At 38.3% G+C, this 17,715-nt stretch overlaps 2 protein-coding genes across 3 annotated transcripts in view; one reads left to right on the top strand and one right to left on the bottom strand.

Moving 5' to 3' along the window:
* The window catches only part of SMEK2 (SMEK homolog 2, suppressor of mek1 (Dictyostelium)), an 82,820-nt gene extending 77,037 nt beyond the window's left edge, over nucleotides 1-5,783 (top strand). For both annotated transcript variants that reach the window (XM_006868016.1, XM_006868015.1), the window contains one exon: nucleotides 4,115-5,783. In XM_006868016.1, coding sequence (XP_006868078.1) covers nucleotides 4,115-4,210 — 96 coding nt within the window. In that variant the 3' untranslated portion in view covers nucleotides 4,211-5,783. The remainder of the gene's footprint in view (nucleotides 1-4,114) is intronic.
* Nucleotides 5,784-8,405: 2,622 nt separating this feature from the next.
* The window catches only part of CCDC104 (coiled-coil domain containing 104), a 28,548-nt gene continuing 19,238 nt past the window's right edge, over nucleotides 8,406-17,715 (bottom strand). Inside the window, exons 6-10 of the mRNA XM_006868014.1 lie at nucleotides 15,639-15,687; nucleotides 13,364-13,466; nucleotides 9,286-9,425; nucleotides 9,021-9,167; nucleotides 8,406-8,575 (exon numbers count right to left, since the gene is read on the bottom strand). Of these exons, the coding sequence (XP_006868076.1) occupies nucleotides 8,474-8,575; nucleotides 9,021-9,167; nucleotides 9,286-9,425; nucleotides 13,364-13,466; nucleotides 15,639-15,687 (541 nt within the window). The 3' untranslated portion in view covers nucleotides 8,406-8,473. The remainder of the gene's footprint in view (nucleotides 8,576-9,020; nucleotides 9,168-9,285; nucleotides 9,426-13,363; nucleotides 13,467-15,638; nucleotides 15,688-17,715) is intronic.

The raw sequence follows: 17,715 nt of genomic DNA, 5'->3' as shown, positions 1-17,715 counted from the left end.
TAGTTTGGAAGATTTTGAACAGGATGATGTCATTGTCTAAATGTTTGGTAGAATTCCTCAGTGAAGCCATTTGGTCCAACATTTTCTCTTTTTGCTGGGAGATTTTTGATTAATTCTGCTTTGGTTGTGCTGAGACTTGTTTCCTCTTGAGTTAGGTTTGGTGGGTTTGTGTGCGTCTAAGTATTTGTCCATTGCATTTAGGTTATCCAGTTTGTTGCCACATAATTGTTCATCATCTGTCATAGTTTTATTTCTATCAGGCCAATTGTAGTATCTCTTCTTTTGTTTCTTATTTTGACTATTAGCACCTTTTCTCTGTTTTTCTTTGTCAATCTAGATAAAGATTTATAAATGGTAATTGCTTTTTTTCAAAGAACCAACTTCTGTTTTGTTTTTTGTTTTGTTTCTGCTGTAGTCTTTCTTACTTCCTTTATTCTTGTAGGAGCTTTGGTGATCAATTGGTTAGAGTACTTGGCTGCTAACCACCAGCTCTGTGGAAGAAAGAAGCTGTGGCGCTTGGATTTCATCACGATTACAGCCTTGGCAACAGCCTTCTAAGGCAGTCTACCCTGTCTGTCCTACAGGGTCTCTGAGTTGGAATCCACATGATGGGAGTGGGTTTGGTGGTTTTCTTCTGATAGGTTTAGGCTTTACCTAATTCTTGAAGGTGTAGAATTGAGTTGTTGATTTGAGATCTTTTCTTCTTTTTTAATATCAATTTCATTAATAAATGAGAAGTGCTGTTATCAGACACAGATTTTTAAAAGGACATTATAACACCCTGAGGAAACAGCCTAGATTATCCACAGGGAATTCTTTCTGTACCATGGAGTACAATGTAACAGTTAAAAACAACTAAATATATATATGTACTGACATGGAAAGCTCTCTGATGTATTTTTATGTGAATACAGCTGTGCAATTTAGTATTAATATTTAAAAACAATTACATATATAGATCTAAGAGGATAAGTAAAAAAGTAATGCTTCTAGGATTCCAGTGCATACAATCACAGGTTTAAACAAAATGTGTAAACATGTCTCTGTGATTGGTAGATGGCTGTAGACAAGTTCCCCCAGTAATATACTTGTCTTCCTCTTGGCAGGTTGCCTTTAAAAATATGGTCCTGTCAAAGTTGGCTTCCAAGGGTATCTGCTGGGCCAGTTAAATTCAAGGCAGAGAGTTCAGCTCAGAAGGTTATAGCAACTTTTTCAAAACACCAAAGGGGTAGAGTAATCATGATAGATTTTCTCAAAGGACATGTGATGATCACAGGGGACTTAAGAAGAACTTTGAAGAAAATGGAAAACTGGATTGTGAGAAAAAGCCAGGAAAGCTGCATGCACTAAGGAATTTTTTCCATCGCAGCAATGTACCTGCTCATTCTCTGAGGGAAACAAGGGCTGACCTATGAGAATTTTGTTGGGAAACCTTACCCCCCCGCCCCATCCCACAGTGTCCTGATCTTGTCTCTTCAGACTTCTTTTTGTTCTCCAAACTCTAAGAACATTTAAAAGGGAAATCATTTGGGTCCTTCATGAATGCTGAAAGTGCTGTTGTGACGTGATGGAACTTGAAGACGCAACAGGAGTCTTGGAGGAAAGGGTTACAGAGCTGGAAGCTCACCCTTCAGAAAGATATAGACCAGATGGAAGAATAGATACAGTGAGAAACAGCCCTTTCACATTGTGAGATCATTTTGTTTACTAAGGGTTTCTACGATTTTATAGCAATACTTTTTTACTTACCATGGTATCTATCAAATTCTTGACAGGGCACACCTCTGAATTACAGGCTTTTTTTTCTCCAACATTTTACACTTTGTACTTTTATTCTTTTTATAGTAAACATGATTTTTTTTAATGCAAGGTTTATTTACAAGGGGATTTCAAACATTTTTTGGAAAAATTTAATTTTTTAATTTCCTTTTTCCAGGAACTTTTTAAGCCCCCTTGTACATAGTATAGATAACCAAGTTCAAAGTTAAATTGTGTAGCTGAATCTTTCAGACAGCTAGTGTATTAATCTTAAGCAAAACATTTTAAGTATTAATCATTTGGGACTCAAATGTTTACATATTATGATGTATAACACTAAGCATGATTGAAATTTTTTGGGTAACTCATCATCTTTATAAACATCAAACTAGTGCTTCCTTATAAATATTGCTTCTATCTCCTCACTTCCAACTTTTTAAAGAAGCCAGATAATAAAAATAATTATAATGTAATAGTACCTAATAGCAATGATTAAATCCTAACTATGTACCAGCCGCTCTGCGGGAGAAAAATGAGGCTTGCTTCTCCCGTAAAGATTTATAGCCTCGGAAACCATATATAGGGTCGCTGTAGTTCGGAACCGACTCGACGGCACTTAATAACAGTGTGCCTGGGGTAGTGTAGCACTGGACTGCTAACCACAAGGTTGGCAATTTAAACTCACCAGGCACTCCTCGGAAACCCTCTACAGGGGTCACTATGAGTCAGAAGCGATTCAGTATCACTTAACAACAACAAATAAGTACCAACCATTGTGCTAAATGCTTTACATATATTCTTTTCAATTTAATTTAAAAAATAGTACAGTGAGGTACTGTTACTCTACCAATTTACAAATGAGGAGACTAAGGCATGTTGTTGTTCCGTCTCATAGAGACCCTGTACAGGGTTTCCAAGGCTGTAAATCTTTACGGGAGCAGAAAGCCTCATCTTTCTCTCACGGAACAGCTGGTAGTTTCAAACTGCCGACCTTGAGGTTAGCAGCACAATTTGTAACCACTACGCTACCAGAGCTCCTTAGACTAAGGCATAGATAAGTTAAAATCACTTGTGTTAAAATCGCTGAACCATGGTCTGGCAGGTAAATGTACTAGCGTTGAAATTTGAATCCAGGCCGTCTGACTACAGTCAATATAATCTTGAAAAGTAGTTAAAAATACTGCCTCTTGTTTATCCACTTTTAAACTATATGTGCTGAGCTGAGAAAGCAGAAAGATTCACACATACACACAGTATGTGTTTTGTATCAGACTTTCTGAAAGTTGTTTCTAGTTGCTCAGAAGCGGTTTTTGTTGATTAATATTCATGTTGCAGCTATATCCTAGTAAAGTGTTAATTTCAGATGTCTGGACTCTTTTAGTATGAAGGCCCTTATTTAGTATGAAGTAATGAATTACTTCAATTGTACTTCATTCCCTAGAGGCCTAAAGAATTTAAACCCGTAGTATATATGAATAGGTTTTATATGATTGGTTCAAATTAATGTAAATGCGTGGACACGTTCAGTTTCTGGGTAGATTGTTTACAGCTTTAATAGGAGTTTCAAACGGTTCTATATAGTACTTATAAAACCAAGAAAACCAACTCATAACAACCGTATTGGACAGAGAAGAACCGACCCATAGGGTTACCAAGTATGTTAATCTTTATAGAAGCAGACTGTCACAGCTATCTCCACAGAGCGGTTGGTATGTTCCAACTGCTAGGATTTCAGTTAACGGTCAACTATTTAATCATGACACTCCCAGGGTTCCCTTGTTATTAACCAAAGACAAAGAATATGGACTACTTCATCCTAATTTTTTTTGTTGTTGTTCTAAATTTTTTAGTCTCTAGTTTTTTAGAAACCGTTTTATTTCTTCACCCTCTAAAACTGGTTTTCAAAAGCAATGAGGTGTGTGTGTATATGTATGTGTATGTATATGTGTGTGTTGGTGAACGAGACTATTTTTTCCTGGCTGGCTATTATCTTCCCTAGTTAAATAAGAGAGATGAGCTTGAGCTTGGCCCTTCCCAGTTCTAGAATATGGTATCTTGTGAGTCTCCTACTATTTAGAGAAATATTGTCATCTTTCTACAGTGATATTAAATTGAATTGTGAGATATCATTGAAAATCCAAGAGCCAAATAGAAAATTTGAGAGGTAGAAAGAGTACCACCAACTAGTTCTCAGCAAATATTCACACTTTCAAGTGGTTCTGTTACAAATTGAATACCTGCTCGTTGCAAATATGCATCTAGTATCTTTAAAAGTAACTTTTTACCAACGTTTTTCCTTTGTTTTATATATATATTATATGTATATATTTGTATTTAATTTTTTTCTCCCCATTAGGGAAGTTTGGTTGGTTTAGTGGATTATCCAGATGATGAAGAGGAAGATGAAGAAGAAGAAACATCTCCTAGGAAAAGACCTCGTCTTGGCTCATAAAATCTTTCCTGGTGGACCCTCAATATGTGGTCTTACTAAAATGCTGCAACTGTTAAGTGAGCTGAAAATCTGAATCAGAATGCTTTCTCACTTGAACTTTGTATACAAGGAGGAGCAAAAGACACTCAGTAAATCAGCTAGGAGAGTTTAGTTCTGTATAAAACCAGGCTTTCCAGGAACTTGATTGCTTGCTAGTAATTAAGGGGTTTGCCTTTCAGGCTGTCCAAAAAATTAAAAAAAAAAAAAAAAAAATGGTTAGTAACCAGAACCTGGAAGATAGCTTCTTGGCAAGGAAAGTCTCAGGTTTTGGGACGGTTTAGGGGAGGGAAAAGGTTGATTAAACAATATTAATGCAGGGTTGCTCCAGGGGGTATCCAATCTAGAGACAATTGTAAAACTTCAGTTGCAAACCCAATAACATTACTTGTATAATGGTGCTGGCCATGTTCTTTTAATCAGTTGCCTCTTTTTAAAAGAAATTTTTATGGAAAACAAGTTCAACTATATAAAAAATGAAGTTAGGCTGTTGGGACCATTTCGAAGGTTTGAAAAAAAATCAGTCTTAGAGGGATTTAGAGGGAAGTACACCCTGTATTACAGTGCATGTTGTTTTGTACACCAGAAATTCTCAGTATGTATTTGGATAAAAACAAGCAAACTGGATTCAAAATGGACAGTGTTGTTACGTAACTTTAAAATCAGCACTTTTAGAGAGAACAGATGCCAAGAATCAGTACAGTAGTATTCCGAAAGGATTTTCATTAGAAATTTGGCTAGTGGATAAAACAATGTCTCTAACTGCCTTACCAGTACCATATTTTGTGAAAGTGAAGTTATTTTTTGTTTTGTTAGAAAAGCCTCTCTCTAGAGCTGCAGACAAGTTTTAAAGTATAATTTATAAAGACTAACATGCAAAGAATAGTACTGGATTAAGTGGCATGTGAATATCTAAAAGCCATTTTGGACCAAGAAGTTACTTGAGTGTCAAAGTCAGCATGCATCACATGAAGTTTTTCCATAAACAAACAAGGGTGTAATATGAAAGCTGCTTTTTTTTAAATGAGTGAAAGCACATTCCATGTACGTAAATGAATTTAAAATAATAAATTGAGGCAAACAGTTAAGAGGTTTTATTTTTAGAACAGCAAGTTAACTGTAAATATTTTAATGTTAGTTTGCTCACTTATGATCTGAGATCATGCTGAAGTGAGAAAAAAATGTCCCCAAACTACAATTTAATGCATTGGGAAGAAGATAAAAAGGCTAAAAACAGTCATCCTAGCTACAATCTTTAGATCACCCTTGTAATGTGTTACGGGTCCATTTTTCCTGGAATAGCTTAAACTGAAGCAGTTTGCTCTGTTTTGGAGATTTTGTAGTTAATTTTAATTTTGGCTATTGTTTGGAAAAGATGGGCTGTCTGTGTAGATATGAAGTATAGTTTTTCCATAAAGCAGATGTTTATTTTGTATTAAAAATACCACTGTACTTGTTTTACACCATTTGTATACATGTGGTGATATTAATGCTGAACTGTAAAATTCAGGAATTAAAATGTGACCCTGTAATTCCATGATTGTTGCTTTTGTTTGGTTTATTGTAAATATAAGTTAACTACATTTTGAAATCTGTCCATTTACAATATCCCTTGGAAGTCAGTAAAAGTATCCATAGATAATTAGTATACGCCATTAAGTTGCACACCAAACTGAATGAAAGATTTCTAAGTAAGTGGCGGTCCGTTGTACTTTTTTTAAGCATCACTGTCTTTATTGGAAGTAGTAGGCCATGGGCAAATAGAATCTCTGGGCCTTGTTAGGGTAACTAAGCATCAGAATGCAGCTTTTCCTCACCTTTTGGTTAGATGTGCATAAATTGAAAAGGATCTTCCACCTCATAAAGAAGACTCAGGATATTTTAAAACAAGATCAGTAAAGTTAAATGGAATCGTTTTCTTTCAAGGAACTTTTACAAGTCCCTTCTCTCTTCTGGGTTCTCACTCAATTTTTTCTTGTAATCTCAGAAGCCCATATCTAAAACATTTCCTGTCGACTCTTGACTTTTCCTAAATAAATTTACGTTCCAGTAGGAAATGCTGTCTTTGTCTTATAAAGAGTTCTTTAATTTCCATTTCTGAAGACCTGTCATGAGTCTTAAGCATTTAAATCATTACAGGAACCTTTTCTTCTAGCAGAAATGTGAATGTTGTCTTGAATTTTGCAGGGTAACTGTTTTCATGGTACACTAGAGCATGCTTACCCACAATGATATGACAAGACTTAAAATAGCCTTTGAAAGAACACCTCTGAAGATTCCACATGTTGGCTGTTTTCTCAAATGACTACCTTCAGGCTGATCTGAGTTTTTATATCTTTAATTTATAATTATCTTCACTCAATGGAGTAAGCCACAGGCCACATTCGTGTGCCTGGGGTCCTTTTAAATTTTTATCTGTAAACTGTATCCGATACAAAGACTATTTTTAATAAAAAGTTACATGAAACAGATTTCTGTGTTTTAATCACTAGTATTCCCTTTTGTCTACCTAGTGATAAAAATGTAACAAAATTGTACTCATTTTTCTGCAGGTTGATCAGTGGTGTTTCTAAAGTTAAACTAATTTTGGTATTCATTTTAAAAGATATCATAGACTTTAGAAGATAAAATGGAATTAGAAGGTAAAATACAGAGTCACCACTAGAAAAGGGGCTGGATGTGGGAGGCCAAAAGATTTGGAATTTTCTGAAGGGAAAATTCTGCTACTCTTCAGTTATCTGAGCAAACAGACTACAGAAAACTATTCCAAGTTCTCTTCACATACAAAAGAACTATTACCCAATGGCAGTTCTCTGTGAGTGTTCCCTTTCTCGGTTGTAATGATAGCTTTCCTAGTTGTTGTTCGGTGCCATCAAGTCAGTACCGACTCATAGCGAGCTTATGCACAGCAGATCGAAACAATGCCTGATCCTGGACCAACCTGACTACTGTTGCCACGCTTGAGTCGACGGACTCAATCTTTCCTAGTATGGGTGCCTAATTCAGGATTTTTAACATCCTTTCTATTTTTCAAGGTCTGTTTGCTGTAGCCTCAAATGCTAAAATTCATATGCCCACTACCTAAGATACATATCCTGATTGGAATGCCTCATCCCTGGTTGGTGGTGTTAGTGCTAAAGAGTTGGTTCCAACTCATAGCCACCCTGTGTAGGGATTCTGAGGAGTGGCTGGTGAGCTTGAACCATCAACTTTGCAGTTCAAACTGACCTTGCAGTCAATGCATTATTAACCTGCAGTGACATGCCAGGACCCCTGGTACACACATAAAATCATTCTTGCCCACCCACCAGTCAGTCTGCTTAGCAGCCACATGTTTTCAAAATGAAAAATTTGGTAATTTCTCACTTTTCAATGACTTCTATTACCCTTACTATAAAATCTAAAATCCTAAAATTCCGTTAGGCCCTGCACATTCAGCACAAACCTAGCTTCCTTTTCACATCCCAGCTCTGCCCCCTTTATATGCTGCCTTTGCAGCTACTCAGTGTGCTTCAGTCTTCCCTGAACTGTTCCTTTTTCTTCCTTCTAAATAAGCCTTCCAATCAGCTTAATCAGTCACATTTGTTAAGTGCCATAGAGTTGATTCCGACCCATGGTGACCCTCTCTATATAGGATTTCCAAGGAGCTTGAACCACCAACCTTGCAGTTCCCATGACTTTGCAGTCTGATGCATTAGCCCACAGTGCCACACCTGTGAAGGTAGGGACTCTTAATCTACTTGATTGCAGTACCCTGAGTACCTATCACGAAGCAGGCACAGAATTAGTAAGTTTGAATGAATGAATGCCCTAGCCACTCATTTCTTTATCTTCTCTCCAGGAGGACAACAGTATTCAGAATGGGTATTAAACCTGTCAGTGTAAGGGAGCCTCAGTGACAAAGTGGTTAAGTGCTCAGCTGATAGCTGCTGTACTGGAGATAGCTGTGGCAGTCTGCTTTGGTCAAGACGAATAGCTTTGTGAACTCTGCAGCAGCTCTCTTCTTTCAGGGTTGCTATGAGTTGGAATCAACTTGAAGGCAACATTTTTAAAATGTGGTCTGTATAAACTGACTTCCCCACCATTTTCCATCTTTAATGTTTAGTAATAGTAACTGATGTTGGCATTTATAAACTCAAAAGTATTTGTTTGAAACAGGCTCAATTTAAGAGTTTAAATATTATATTTTAAAGAAAATGTGACCTCTTTTGCTTTTATTTCATAAAATTACTTATTAATAACTTCTTCTTTAAGTTTCTCTGCAAGCAGTCTCCTCTTTAATAATGTTTGCTTCTCCTCTGCTGTCATTTCTGGTTTCTCTGTCATTTCCTTTAAATTAAAAAAAAAAAAGGAAAAGATAGCTTCAGTATAAAACGGGTTTATCTATCTAAAACTCCCAATATCCTGTCTCAAATTATGAAGAACAGTATATTTTCATTCAGATGATAAGCCAGATGTAGATTAGGTTACATAAATCTCTTTGTAAAATCTCTGGAGAGGAGAGATGCTGCTCTGGGATAAAACATTTTAAGCACTTCCCAAAGGCTCAAGTGAAATAGATGACTGACAAGGAGCATTCTGAGCAGGGTAAGAGTTGGTGAAACTGCTGTCATGTCTGCCTCACAGAAATCGGAACATCCGTTGTCTGTTTAGAAAAGCTGTTGGCACTTAGCAGGGTGGTTATGAATAAGTCTATCCATTACTGAGACTTTTTTTGCACATATTCTGATTTTGAAATTTGCAAATTTTGAACATTCTGTAAGGCAAGTCATACCTCTACCTCCCCAGCAGGTTTTCCTGTTTGCTCAGTATTTATCTGCTTAGTCCTTATATCCTTTCTCATAGACATTAACTTGTCTCGCTTCTGCTTGAGGTAGTGTTCTCGTTGCCGCAGCTCTTCTGTTCCAAGTGCTGATAAATTCTGTATCAGATAAAAGAATGAAGTATCTAAATGTACTACATGTGTGGCACAAGCACCCTCTAATTGATTTAATTACCTTGTCATTTTGCTCAGAATTCCTAAGTGACACCTTACTTACCGCTATTGGTCCTTCCATGCTTGCATGTTCTAAGCCAGGCATCTTCGGGCTTTTTCGTGGGAGGGAAGAAGATTCAGGCAACACTTCCAGCTTTCTTGCTAAGGGTTGTACTGACTGATGAGCAAAATGTGCTTTCACTTCTGGTAGCAATTAGATAATGAGACCAATTAATAAAGGTTAAGATAGTAAACAGTAGGCTAGGTTCATCAGAATGAGCTAATGTTCATCTTTGTTCCTTCTGATATTCATCCAGTTAACATGTACTAAGTGTCTTCACTGCCAGGCATTGGAGAGAAGGGTAAGCATAGTCTCTGCCCTCAAGGAGCTTGACTACTACCCAATATTTCTAAATGGTTTGGTTTCTTATGATCAATAACTCAATGAATACTGAGTTCCTACTATTTAAGCACTGGAATGCTAACTGTAGGGCCAGTTGTTCAAACCCACCAGCCACTCCTTGAAAACCCTATTATACAGGGGACAGACTCGCCAGCACTTAACAACAAAGTTACAAAAAGATTCTAATCTTATAATAGGATTGTAAAATGTAATACAAGCTACCCTGTAAACAATACACTAATTTCTCACTGTAAAGTAGCTGGCTTCAAAACTTTGCTTGCAGGTAAAAATAAAAATAATCTTAGATTTCCAAAGCAATGTAAAGTTATAATCTGTTGAAAGAATATAAACACGAATACTGTCAGCTTTTGCATGGATGCACAGTTAACATCTGAGCTCAGTATTTCCCAGCAATGTGGTGACTATGCCAAGACAGGTGACTAACATTTGAACTGCTTGTTTGAGCCATTTTTTTCCATTATGAGATGATGTAATTTTTTTTTAAAGATAAAACCTTTTCAGTGTAATCATAGGAGCTCTGAAAGAAAGCAGAATGAGACAAGCAAAGACCTATATAGAAACAATGCTACGTACTTAAAGCATGGTCGCTATGAGTCGGAATCGACCCCACAGCACATAACAACAACAAAGTCAGCTCAAGCTGGCTTCACTAGAAAATTCTTCCAAACATGTAAGGAATTGTTATTGTTAAGTGCCGTCGAGTCGTTTCCTACCCACAGCGATCCTGTACAGGGTTTCTGAGGCTGTAAATCTTTACAGGAGCAGAAAGCCTCCTCTTTCTCCCACGGTACAGCTGGTAGTTTCGAACTGCTGACCCTGAGGTTCACAGCCCGATCTGCTACCAGAGCTCCTTGGTAGGACACAGTTGTTATTAAGTGCTGTGGAGTCAGCCCCGACTCATAGCGACCCTCTCAGAGAGCTTCTTGGTAGAACACAGTACACATCTCTAAAAGTCTCTCAAATTCTTGTGGCAACAAAACTGAAAGAGAACTTAGAATGAGTATGAAATGTGACAAGGACCACTACTGTAGCATGGGGTGATTAGCCCCACTATAGTGCCAGGGAGGCTGGATTATTATAGACTCCCTCTACAGGGCCTTGGATAGTAAAAGAAGTCTGCATGGAAGAGATGAGGCCTGGAGCTTGCTCTCCAAATCAACCCAGGCAGGGAGCTTTAAAGCTAACACAGACATAAAGATGAGTTTAAACAAGTTTGGTCTTCATATACAGACAGATCAAACTTTGGTTATTCCTACAGATGGTGACTAGTAGTTGTAGGTTTAGCCCCCAAATATGAAACCACGAAGTTGAAGACGGGTTGGTACAATTCACATCTACACAGAGGAGTACACAGCGTTTATATCCAACTCGTGTACTTGCTCTGAACAGTTCTTTCCTTGTGTTGGTTTGATGTAAATATTTTTATATACAGTACTCTAACTCAGACCTTGGGAGAAACTTAAAGCCGAAATATTCAGCCACACTAATTTCTAGAAAAGGAGCATCAGAATGCCAGCAAGTCTAAAGAAAGATCATCACAGCTCTGGCAATTTGCTGCATGAATTTGTGAAGCTAATGCTATCCATTTTAGCAGTGTGAGAACCTGGGAGACATGAGCAAACGGAAGTGGAATATCTTTATGAGACTTTCCAAATCAAGTCTTTATAATGGCCTTCCATAACTTTATGGAAAGTAATTTCTTGGAATCTGATATGCCAATTTTTTAAAAGAATTGTTTTGGAAACTAAAATCATTACTTCTGAAATTACCTGCCATCTGCCCTGTGCTATTATATATCTAATTGAGTTACATATGTTTTGAGATCAAGTTTTCTCTAGCTTCACATAATGGCTAACTAAGGAGCCAGACAAAACAAATCTATTCAAATTATGACAAAATTTAAACAATCTATGAGATGAGCTGTAGGATAAGCACGAGACTGCATGGTCAGTTTGAACTGCAAGATCAGAAGTTCAAACACACCAGCCACTCCTTGGAAACCCTATACAGGGTTGCAATGAGTCAGAACTAAATTGCACTTAACAACAGTGAAGCGAACACTGTGAAAAACAAATTTGGGCTACCAAGTTGAAACAAAGCTCACACAAATCTAAAGCAGGTGCTTTTGAAGATGTAATTCAAATGATGTTATCCTATTCAAAATCTGCAGAATATGGGGAAGGCAAAACAAAAGTTAAATATTTCTCCAACAAGGATTCTCATTAATTTTGGTTTCAAACAGTTTCTGACTAAACATTAAGACAAATTATCTACCTCCTATTTTCTACTTATGTTTCATTCACTAGGGAAAGTAATTACTGGTTTCATTCCAAGTTCAGCTTCACAATCAAATAACAAAGCACTGTGGACAAGGATGAGAATACCAAGGTGCCAGCACAGTACACAGGCAGGGAGCTTCTTCAAGGATTTCTGCTCACTCCTATTTTCCAAGACTCGTTTGGAAATTTGGGGATGACATCTGAGTATTTCCTACCTGCCATTCTTCAGCTAATCTCACAGAAAACTTTAAATACCATGATGGGACAGGATAGTATTTAAAGTTCTTTGTGAGTTCAACACTCCCTCCAAGGATTTAAAGTGTATCTATTGAAGGCAGAAATAGAATGCATGAAAAAGTAACACTCTACACCAATGTTTCTATACAGCTACAACTTTCTAGGTTTTTTGGTACATCTTATCACTAGTAATATGTACTACACAAAATGTTGCCTCACGTAATTTTTGCTGGTGTTCAAATATAATATTCCCACCACTCAGCTGTCAGTTTGTGGTATTGTGGTGGCTTGTGTGTTGCTGTGATTCTGGAAGCTATGCACTCATAGAAGCAGCAATCAAGAAATCAAACGACGTATTGCATTAGGCCAATCTGCACAAGACCTTTTTAAAGCATTGAAGAGCAAACATGTCAGCTTGAGGACTAAAGTGTGCCTCACCCAGGCCATGGTATTTTCAATAACCTCATATGCATGTGAAAGTTGGAGAGTGAAAACAGAAGACCATAGAAGAATTGATGCATTTGAGTTAGAGGAGAATATTTAAAGTACCATGGGCTGCCAAAAGACCCAACAGATCTGTGTTGGAAGAAGTGCAGCCAGAGTGCTCCTTGGAGGCCAGGATGGCCAAACTTCGTCTCTCATACTTCGGACATATTGTCAGGAGGGACCAGTCAGTGGAGAAGGATATCATGTTTGGTAAGGTGGAGGGTCAGAGAAAAAGAAGACCCCCAGCGAGATAGACTGGCTAAGTGGCAGCATCATTGGGCTCAAACATAGCAATGACTGTGAGGTTGGTCCAGGACCAGACAGTGTTTCATTCTCTTGTACATAAGGTCGCTATGAGTTGGTACTGACTCCATGGCACTTAACAACATGTGTTGTTAAGTGATGTCAAGTTGGCTCCTGTGCAGGGTTTCCCAAGGAGCGGCTGGTGAATTTGAACCACTGATCTCACGGTCCAGTGCATTATCCCACAGTGCCACATCAGGTCTCCATATATCATGCTGTCATCCTCCAAAACCAAAGAGAGATTGGATTTATAAAGATAGTGATGGTAAAAGTAAATAATAATGAAAACTGAAAAACAGGCTGTCAACATGTCAGAACTATTCCTCATAGCCATCAGAACGGAACCCCGTCATAGGTCAGGGATTACCTGTATTAAGATTATTAGAGAAAAGTTCAGTACGCCTCAACCTTACCCGAGGGTGGCTGTACAAAGTGTTCACCATCTCCTTGGAAGTTATTCACCTTTGTAACTTCACCAGCACGCACTGAGGGGTCTTCTGTCTTAGCCTCTGATAACTTCAGAAATCGATAATACAATAAAAAAAATTGTTTTAGATTATTTTCAACTAACTCACTACTTAGGGATCCAAAGATATTAAGTAGGTAAAGTAATAAACATGTGTCTACTAGAAAGATAATGAACAAAACGTTTTTAGACGTTGCCAGCATTACATATCTCCTACATTTCATGCAATATAGTTTTCTTTTTTTGAGAAAATAAATGGATCTAGTGGAGTCCTGTGTGGTGCTGTCAGTTAATATGCTAAACTGCAAGGTTGATTTAAACTGCAAGGTCCGTGACTCAAGCTCACCAGCCGCTCCTCGGAAACCCTATACAGGGTCCCTATGGGTCGGAACCAACTGGACGGCACTTAACAACATTTCATGGGGTAGGTAAATAGTCTGTTTCAACTCATGCAGGACTGTGGGTGACCAACCATTATAGTTAGAGCTTTAGACTCGGCTAGAATTGGCTACAAGCTACACTTCACCCCATATCATACAATATAAGTAATGTGATCTTGAACACATCCCTGGGAGACACTTTTGGAGAAATTAAATTACTGTGGCACTATAGGATAAGCACTGGATTAATAACTGCCAGTTTGGTAGTTCGCCACACCCAGCTGCTCCTTGCGATCCCTATACAGGGTCACGTAAGGGTTTGCCTACTCAACAGCACTGAACAACACCATTTCCATTTAAAATAATCTATAAAGCAGTACTTTGAAATGCCTTAAGTTAGCACAAATAGATTTAGATACATTTCTGAAATGGAGTAGTGTACTTAAACCAAAGAAATCAGTTAAATGTTGGAGAGGACTAAATAAACAGATATTAAGTCATCTTAAAAATAGAGGAAAATCACATTGTAACAGAGATTACCAGATAGTTCATGGATAGCTAAAGCAAAAGTCCCTAATACTGTATACATGGATTTTTTTATTATCCAATCTACTTTTGTGTGTCTAAAATTTTCCATAACAAAAAGCAAAGGGGAAAAAAAACATCAAATAAGTCATATGCCCATGTTGTTGCTAAGTATTGTCTAAGTCAGTTTCAACTCACAGCAACCCTATATAGGGTTTCTGAGGAGCAGCTGGTGGGCTGGAACCACCACTGTGCGGTTAGCAAGCCAGTGCTTATCTTAGAGTGCCACACCAGGACTCCAGGTGTCCCTAACATATAGTATTCAGGAAGCCTGATGTACCTACCTAATAAAGTCAATGTATAATCAAAGGTAATACTAATGACTTCTGATAATGCTTTTGAATAGGTTACTCTTCTCTTTTTATTAAAAAAAGAAAAAAATCTTTATTAACATATAAGAATTTCGTCTCCGTTTACTAAAACGAGATTTACTCAGTTGAATAAACTACTTTTTAATTCCACAATGTTCTATTCTGCTCTGCACTGGGTACCTTGGATTTTTCAAAGAAGCTGAGATGGTGAAAAAATACAAGCATATATAATATATATATACACCTACACACACACACACCATTCTGGGGGGGAATAGGAAAATTATTTTCAAATGACAAAGATGGAAAATTATTACACCTTGCTTCAAGGCAGCTTAATATATGTTTTATATTAAGTTTCCTTTCCTTTTTAGGACAATCAGGAAAATGTGGAGCAAGAGATCACTAGAAAAAGGAAAGAATAAATACTACCTTCCCTCACCTCAGTTTAATTTACCCCTAGGAAAAGTTAGGCACTTTATGGAGATAGTTCTTAAGGGAAGAAAGGGAAATGTGTTATTGAAACATTTTGTGTTAAGACGATGATGTTAAGGGATGTGGAGACATTTAGTTGCTGTTTCAAAAGGGGGTCAAGGAGAAGAGGATAGTAAAATATGATTTTTAATATTCTTTTGCTCATAAAATAAAGAGTTTTTGATAAGGAACACTCCCCCAAAGTATGTTATTGCAGTTTTTTGGAATCAATAAATTTGGTCTTTATCAAGGAATTTAAAAGGTAGGCTGCTGCATGAATGAAAACCTAAAAGGAATTATATAGAAATTAATTCTTCGTAGGTAAAATCAAATGTAAATTCCTGCCAAGAAAATATGAAAACTGAGAAGTTATGTATCATCTTAAACTTTAATAACCCAAACTAGGCATAAACTTTGTAAGAGATAACAGTAATGAAATACTTCTGATAATACTAGTATGTTTTACAGGCACCTGTTTTCTCTTCCTTTCTTCTTCCTGGTCATATTCCTCTTTTGATTTTCTGCAATATACAAATATAAGGTAGAAAAGTAATTTTTTTTTTTTAGTCAAAGAACAAATATTCTACCAGCACATATGTTAACCTAAGTTTATAATACATGCAAGGGATACTGAACACAAAGATAGAAAATTATTACAACCTTGCTTCAAGGCAGCTTCTGATCTTTTTTACCTGAGTCTTCTGAAGCTCTCTTGTATATGCATACAGATACATACCAAGGTGAAAAAGCATATATGTGGGGGTTTAAAACTCTCAGGAAAACATATTTACCTTTCCAGTCCCCTAACTGAACAGAAACCCACACTCTGGAAATCGTAAACTAAAATGTGAAGGATAAATCTTGATCTTCTTCTCTTAGTATGATCCATTTCTCCCCTCATTCTGGCTTTTCCATCGGCATCTGAGCTATCACAAAGCTGGTCTGATGTTACTGTACCCTAACAACTTTTATAAACTGCTTGCTGAGGCAATCTGATTTAGGAAAACAGTAAATCAGCTGTCATACATGTTCTGTTTGGAACTAAATCACTGACCAGCTCTTTTGTAGCTACCAACTGCACTGACCCCAAGCATGTAGTACAACTGCTCCACAAGGTAGTCCTGGTGAGGCACCAGAGGATGGGCACTTGACCTCAAGGTCGCTTTCAACCAAGAGGTCGGTGGTTCTAACTCATCAGTTGCTACTTGGAAACCCTATGAGTTGGAACTGACTCGATGGCACACAACCACCACCTTTCAGAAAGCAGGTCACTAGGCCTTACTTTTCGAGATGTCTGTGGGTAGGTTTGAACTGCCAACTTTTCTGTTAGTAGTCCAGTGCTTAACCATTTGCACTACACTTGGAGACTCCTACACCATAATCCCCTCAAAACCTCTTGGAAAATAAAATCTAAGAATACAAGGTGGGTCAGTTTTCACACCATCAAGTCAATCAAGTGATGTAACCAATCCAGTTCAAAACTCTTATCAGTTCTCTCAATTTATTACCCAATACCTTACTGCTTCCAGCCTATAATCACAAAGTACTCTGCTGCACCTGGCTCCAATCTGCCCCTGCTGTGGAAGGTAGGAGCAGGAAGTACGGGGCTGGATTCTGAAGCGGCTGCCAAGGGCCACACAATTGACTCCCCACCACAACCATGCCAATCCCCTGTAGTTAAGCACTAAGTCCTGAAGCTCTTTCCTTAGTTCCCAACTAGGCCCATCCCCTAACCATCATCCTCTCTGTTGCTTTGGAGGTGGGGAGGGGGTGGGGAGGTAGAGACTGCAGGGTGTGGATCTAGATGGTATAATTGCAAAGGAAGCGCCCACAAAGGTGACAGCCCCATTCTACAGGTGACAGACACAATGGCTAAAGGTACCCTTTTGTCTTAAACCTAGCACCTCACTAGGAGATTTATAAATTAGGCACTGCAATTCCTTCTGTTTTCCAAAACTCCCATAGGGGAGAACCCAGGGAAAAGGAAATGCCTACTGTCTTCCCCAGTTCGTAAGGGTCCCTTTAGTGACCTGCAGCTTCCACACCAGGCTGGGGCAAGGAGTTACTCCTATGGGACCAACACTTCCCACTCGCCTCTTCAGCTTCCCTGCCCTGCCCGCTTCAGCACATCAGTCTGGCAGTTGGGATGAGCATCGCCCCCAAGTTCCCCACCCCCCAATAATGAGAAACAGAGAACCCTGCTTAGTTCAGGTTCCTTACTCATCCTTTCCAGGGATCAGGATTGGTCTCATGTAACTTTTCCCTAAAGATCTAGTTTCCTGTTTCCACAATGTGAGTGGGAGGGCACCCTCGCCCAAATGGGAGGGCACCCTCGCTCACAATGTGAGTGGGAGGGCACCCTCCCCCATTTGGGCTGACCTAGTATTTTTGTTGTTGTTGTTAGGTGCCATCAAGTTGGAACCGACTCATAGCGACATCATGCACAGCAGAACAAAACATTGCCCTGTCCTGGGCCAACCTCACTAACTGCTGCCACGCTTGAGTCCATCGATGCTGCCACTTGGCCAACCCATCTCATTGGGAGTCTT

The sequence above is a fragment of the Chrysochloris asiatica genome, unplaced genomic scaffold (assembly GCF_000296735.1).
Source record: "Chrysochloris asiatica unplaced genomic scaffold, ChrAsi1.0 scaffold00114, whole genome shotgun sequence".
NCBI classification, from domain to species: domain Eukaryota; kingdom Metazoa; phylum Chordata; class Mammalia; order Afrosoricida; family Chrysochloridae; genus Chrysochloris; species Chrysochloris asiatica.
This window is presented reverse-complemented; position numbering and strand designations above follow the sequence as displayed.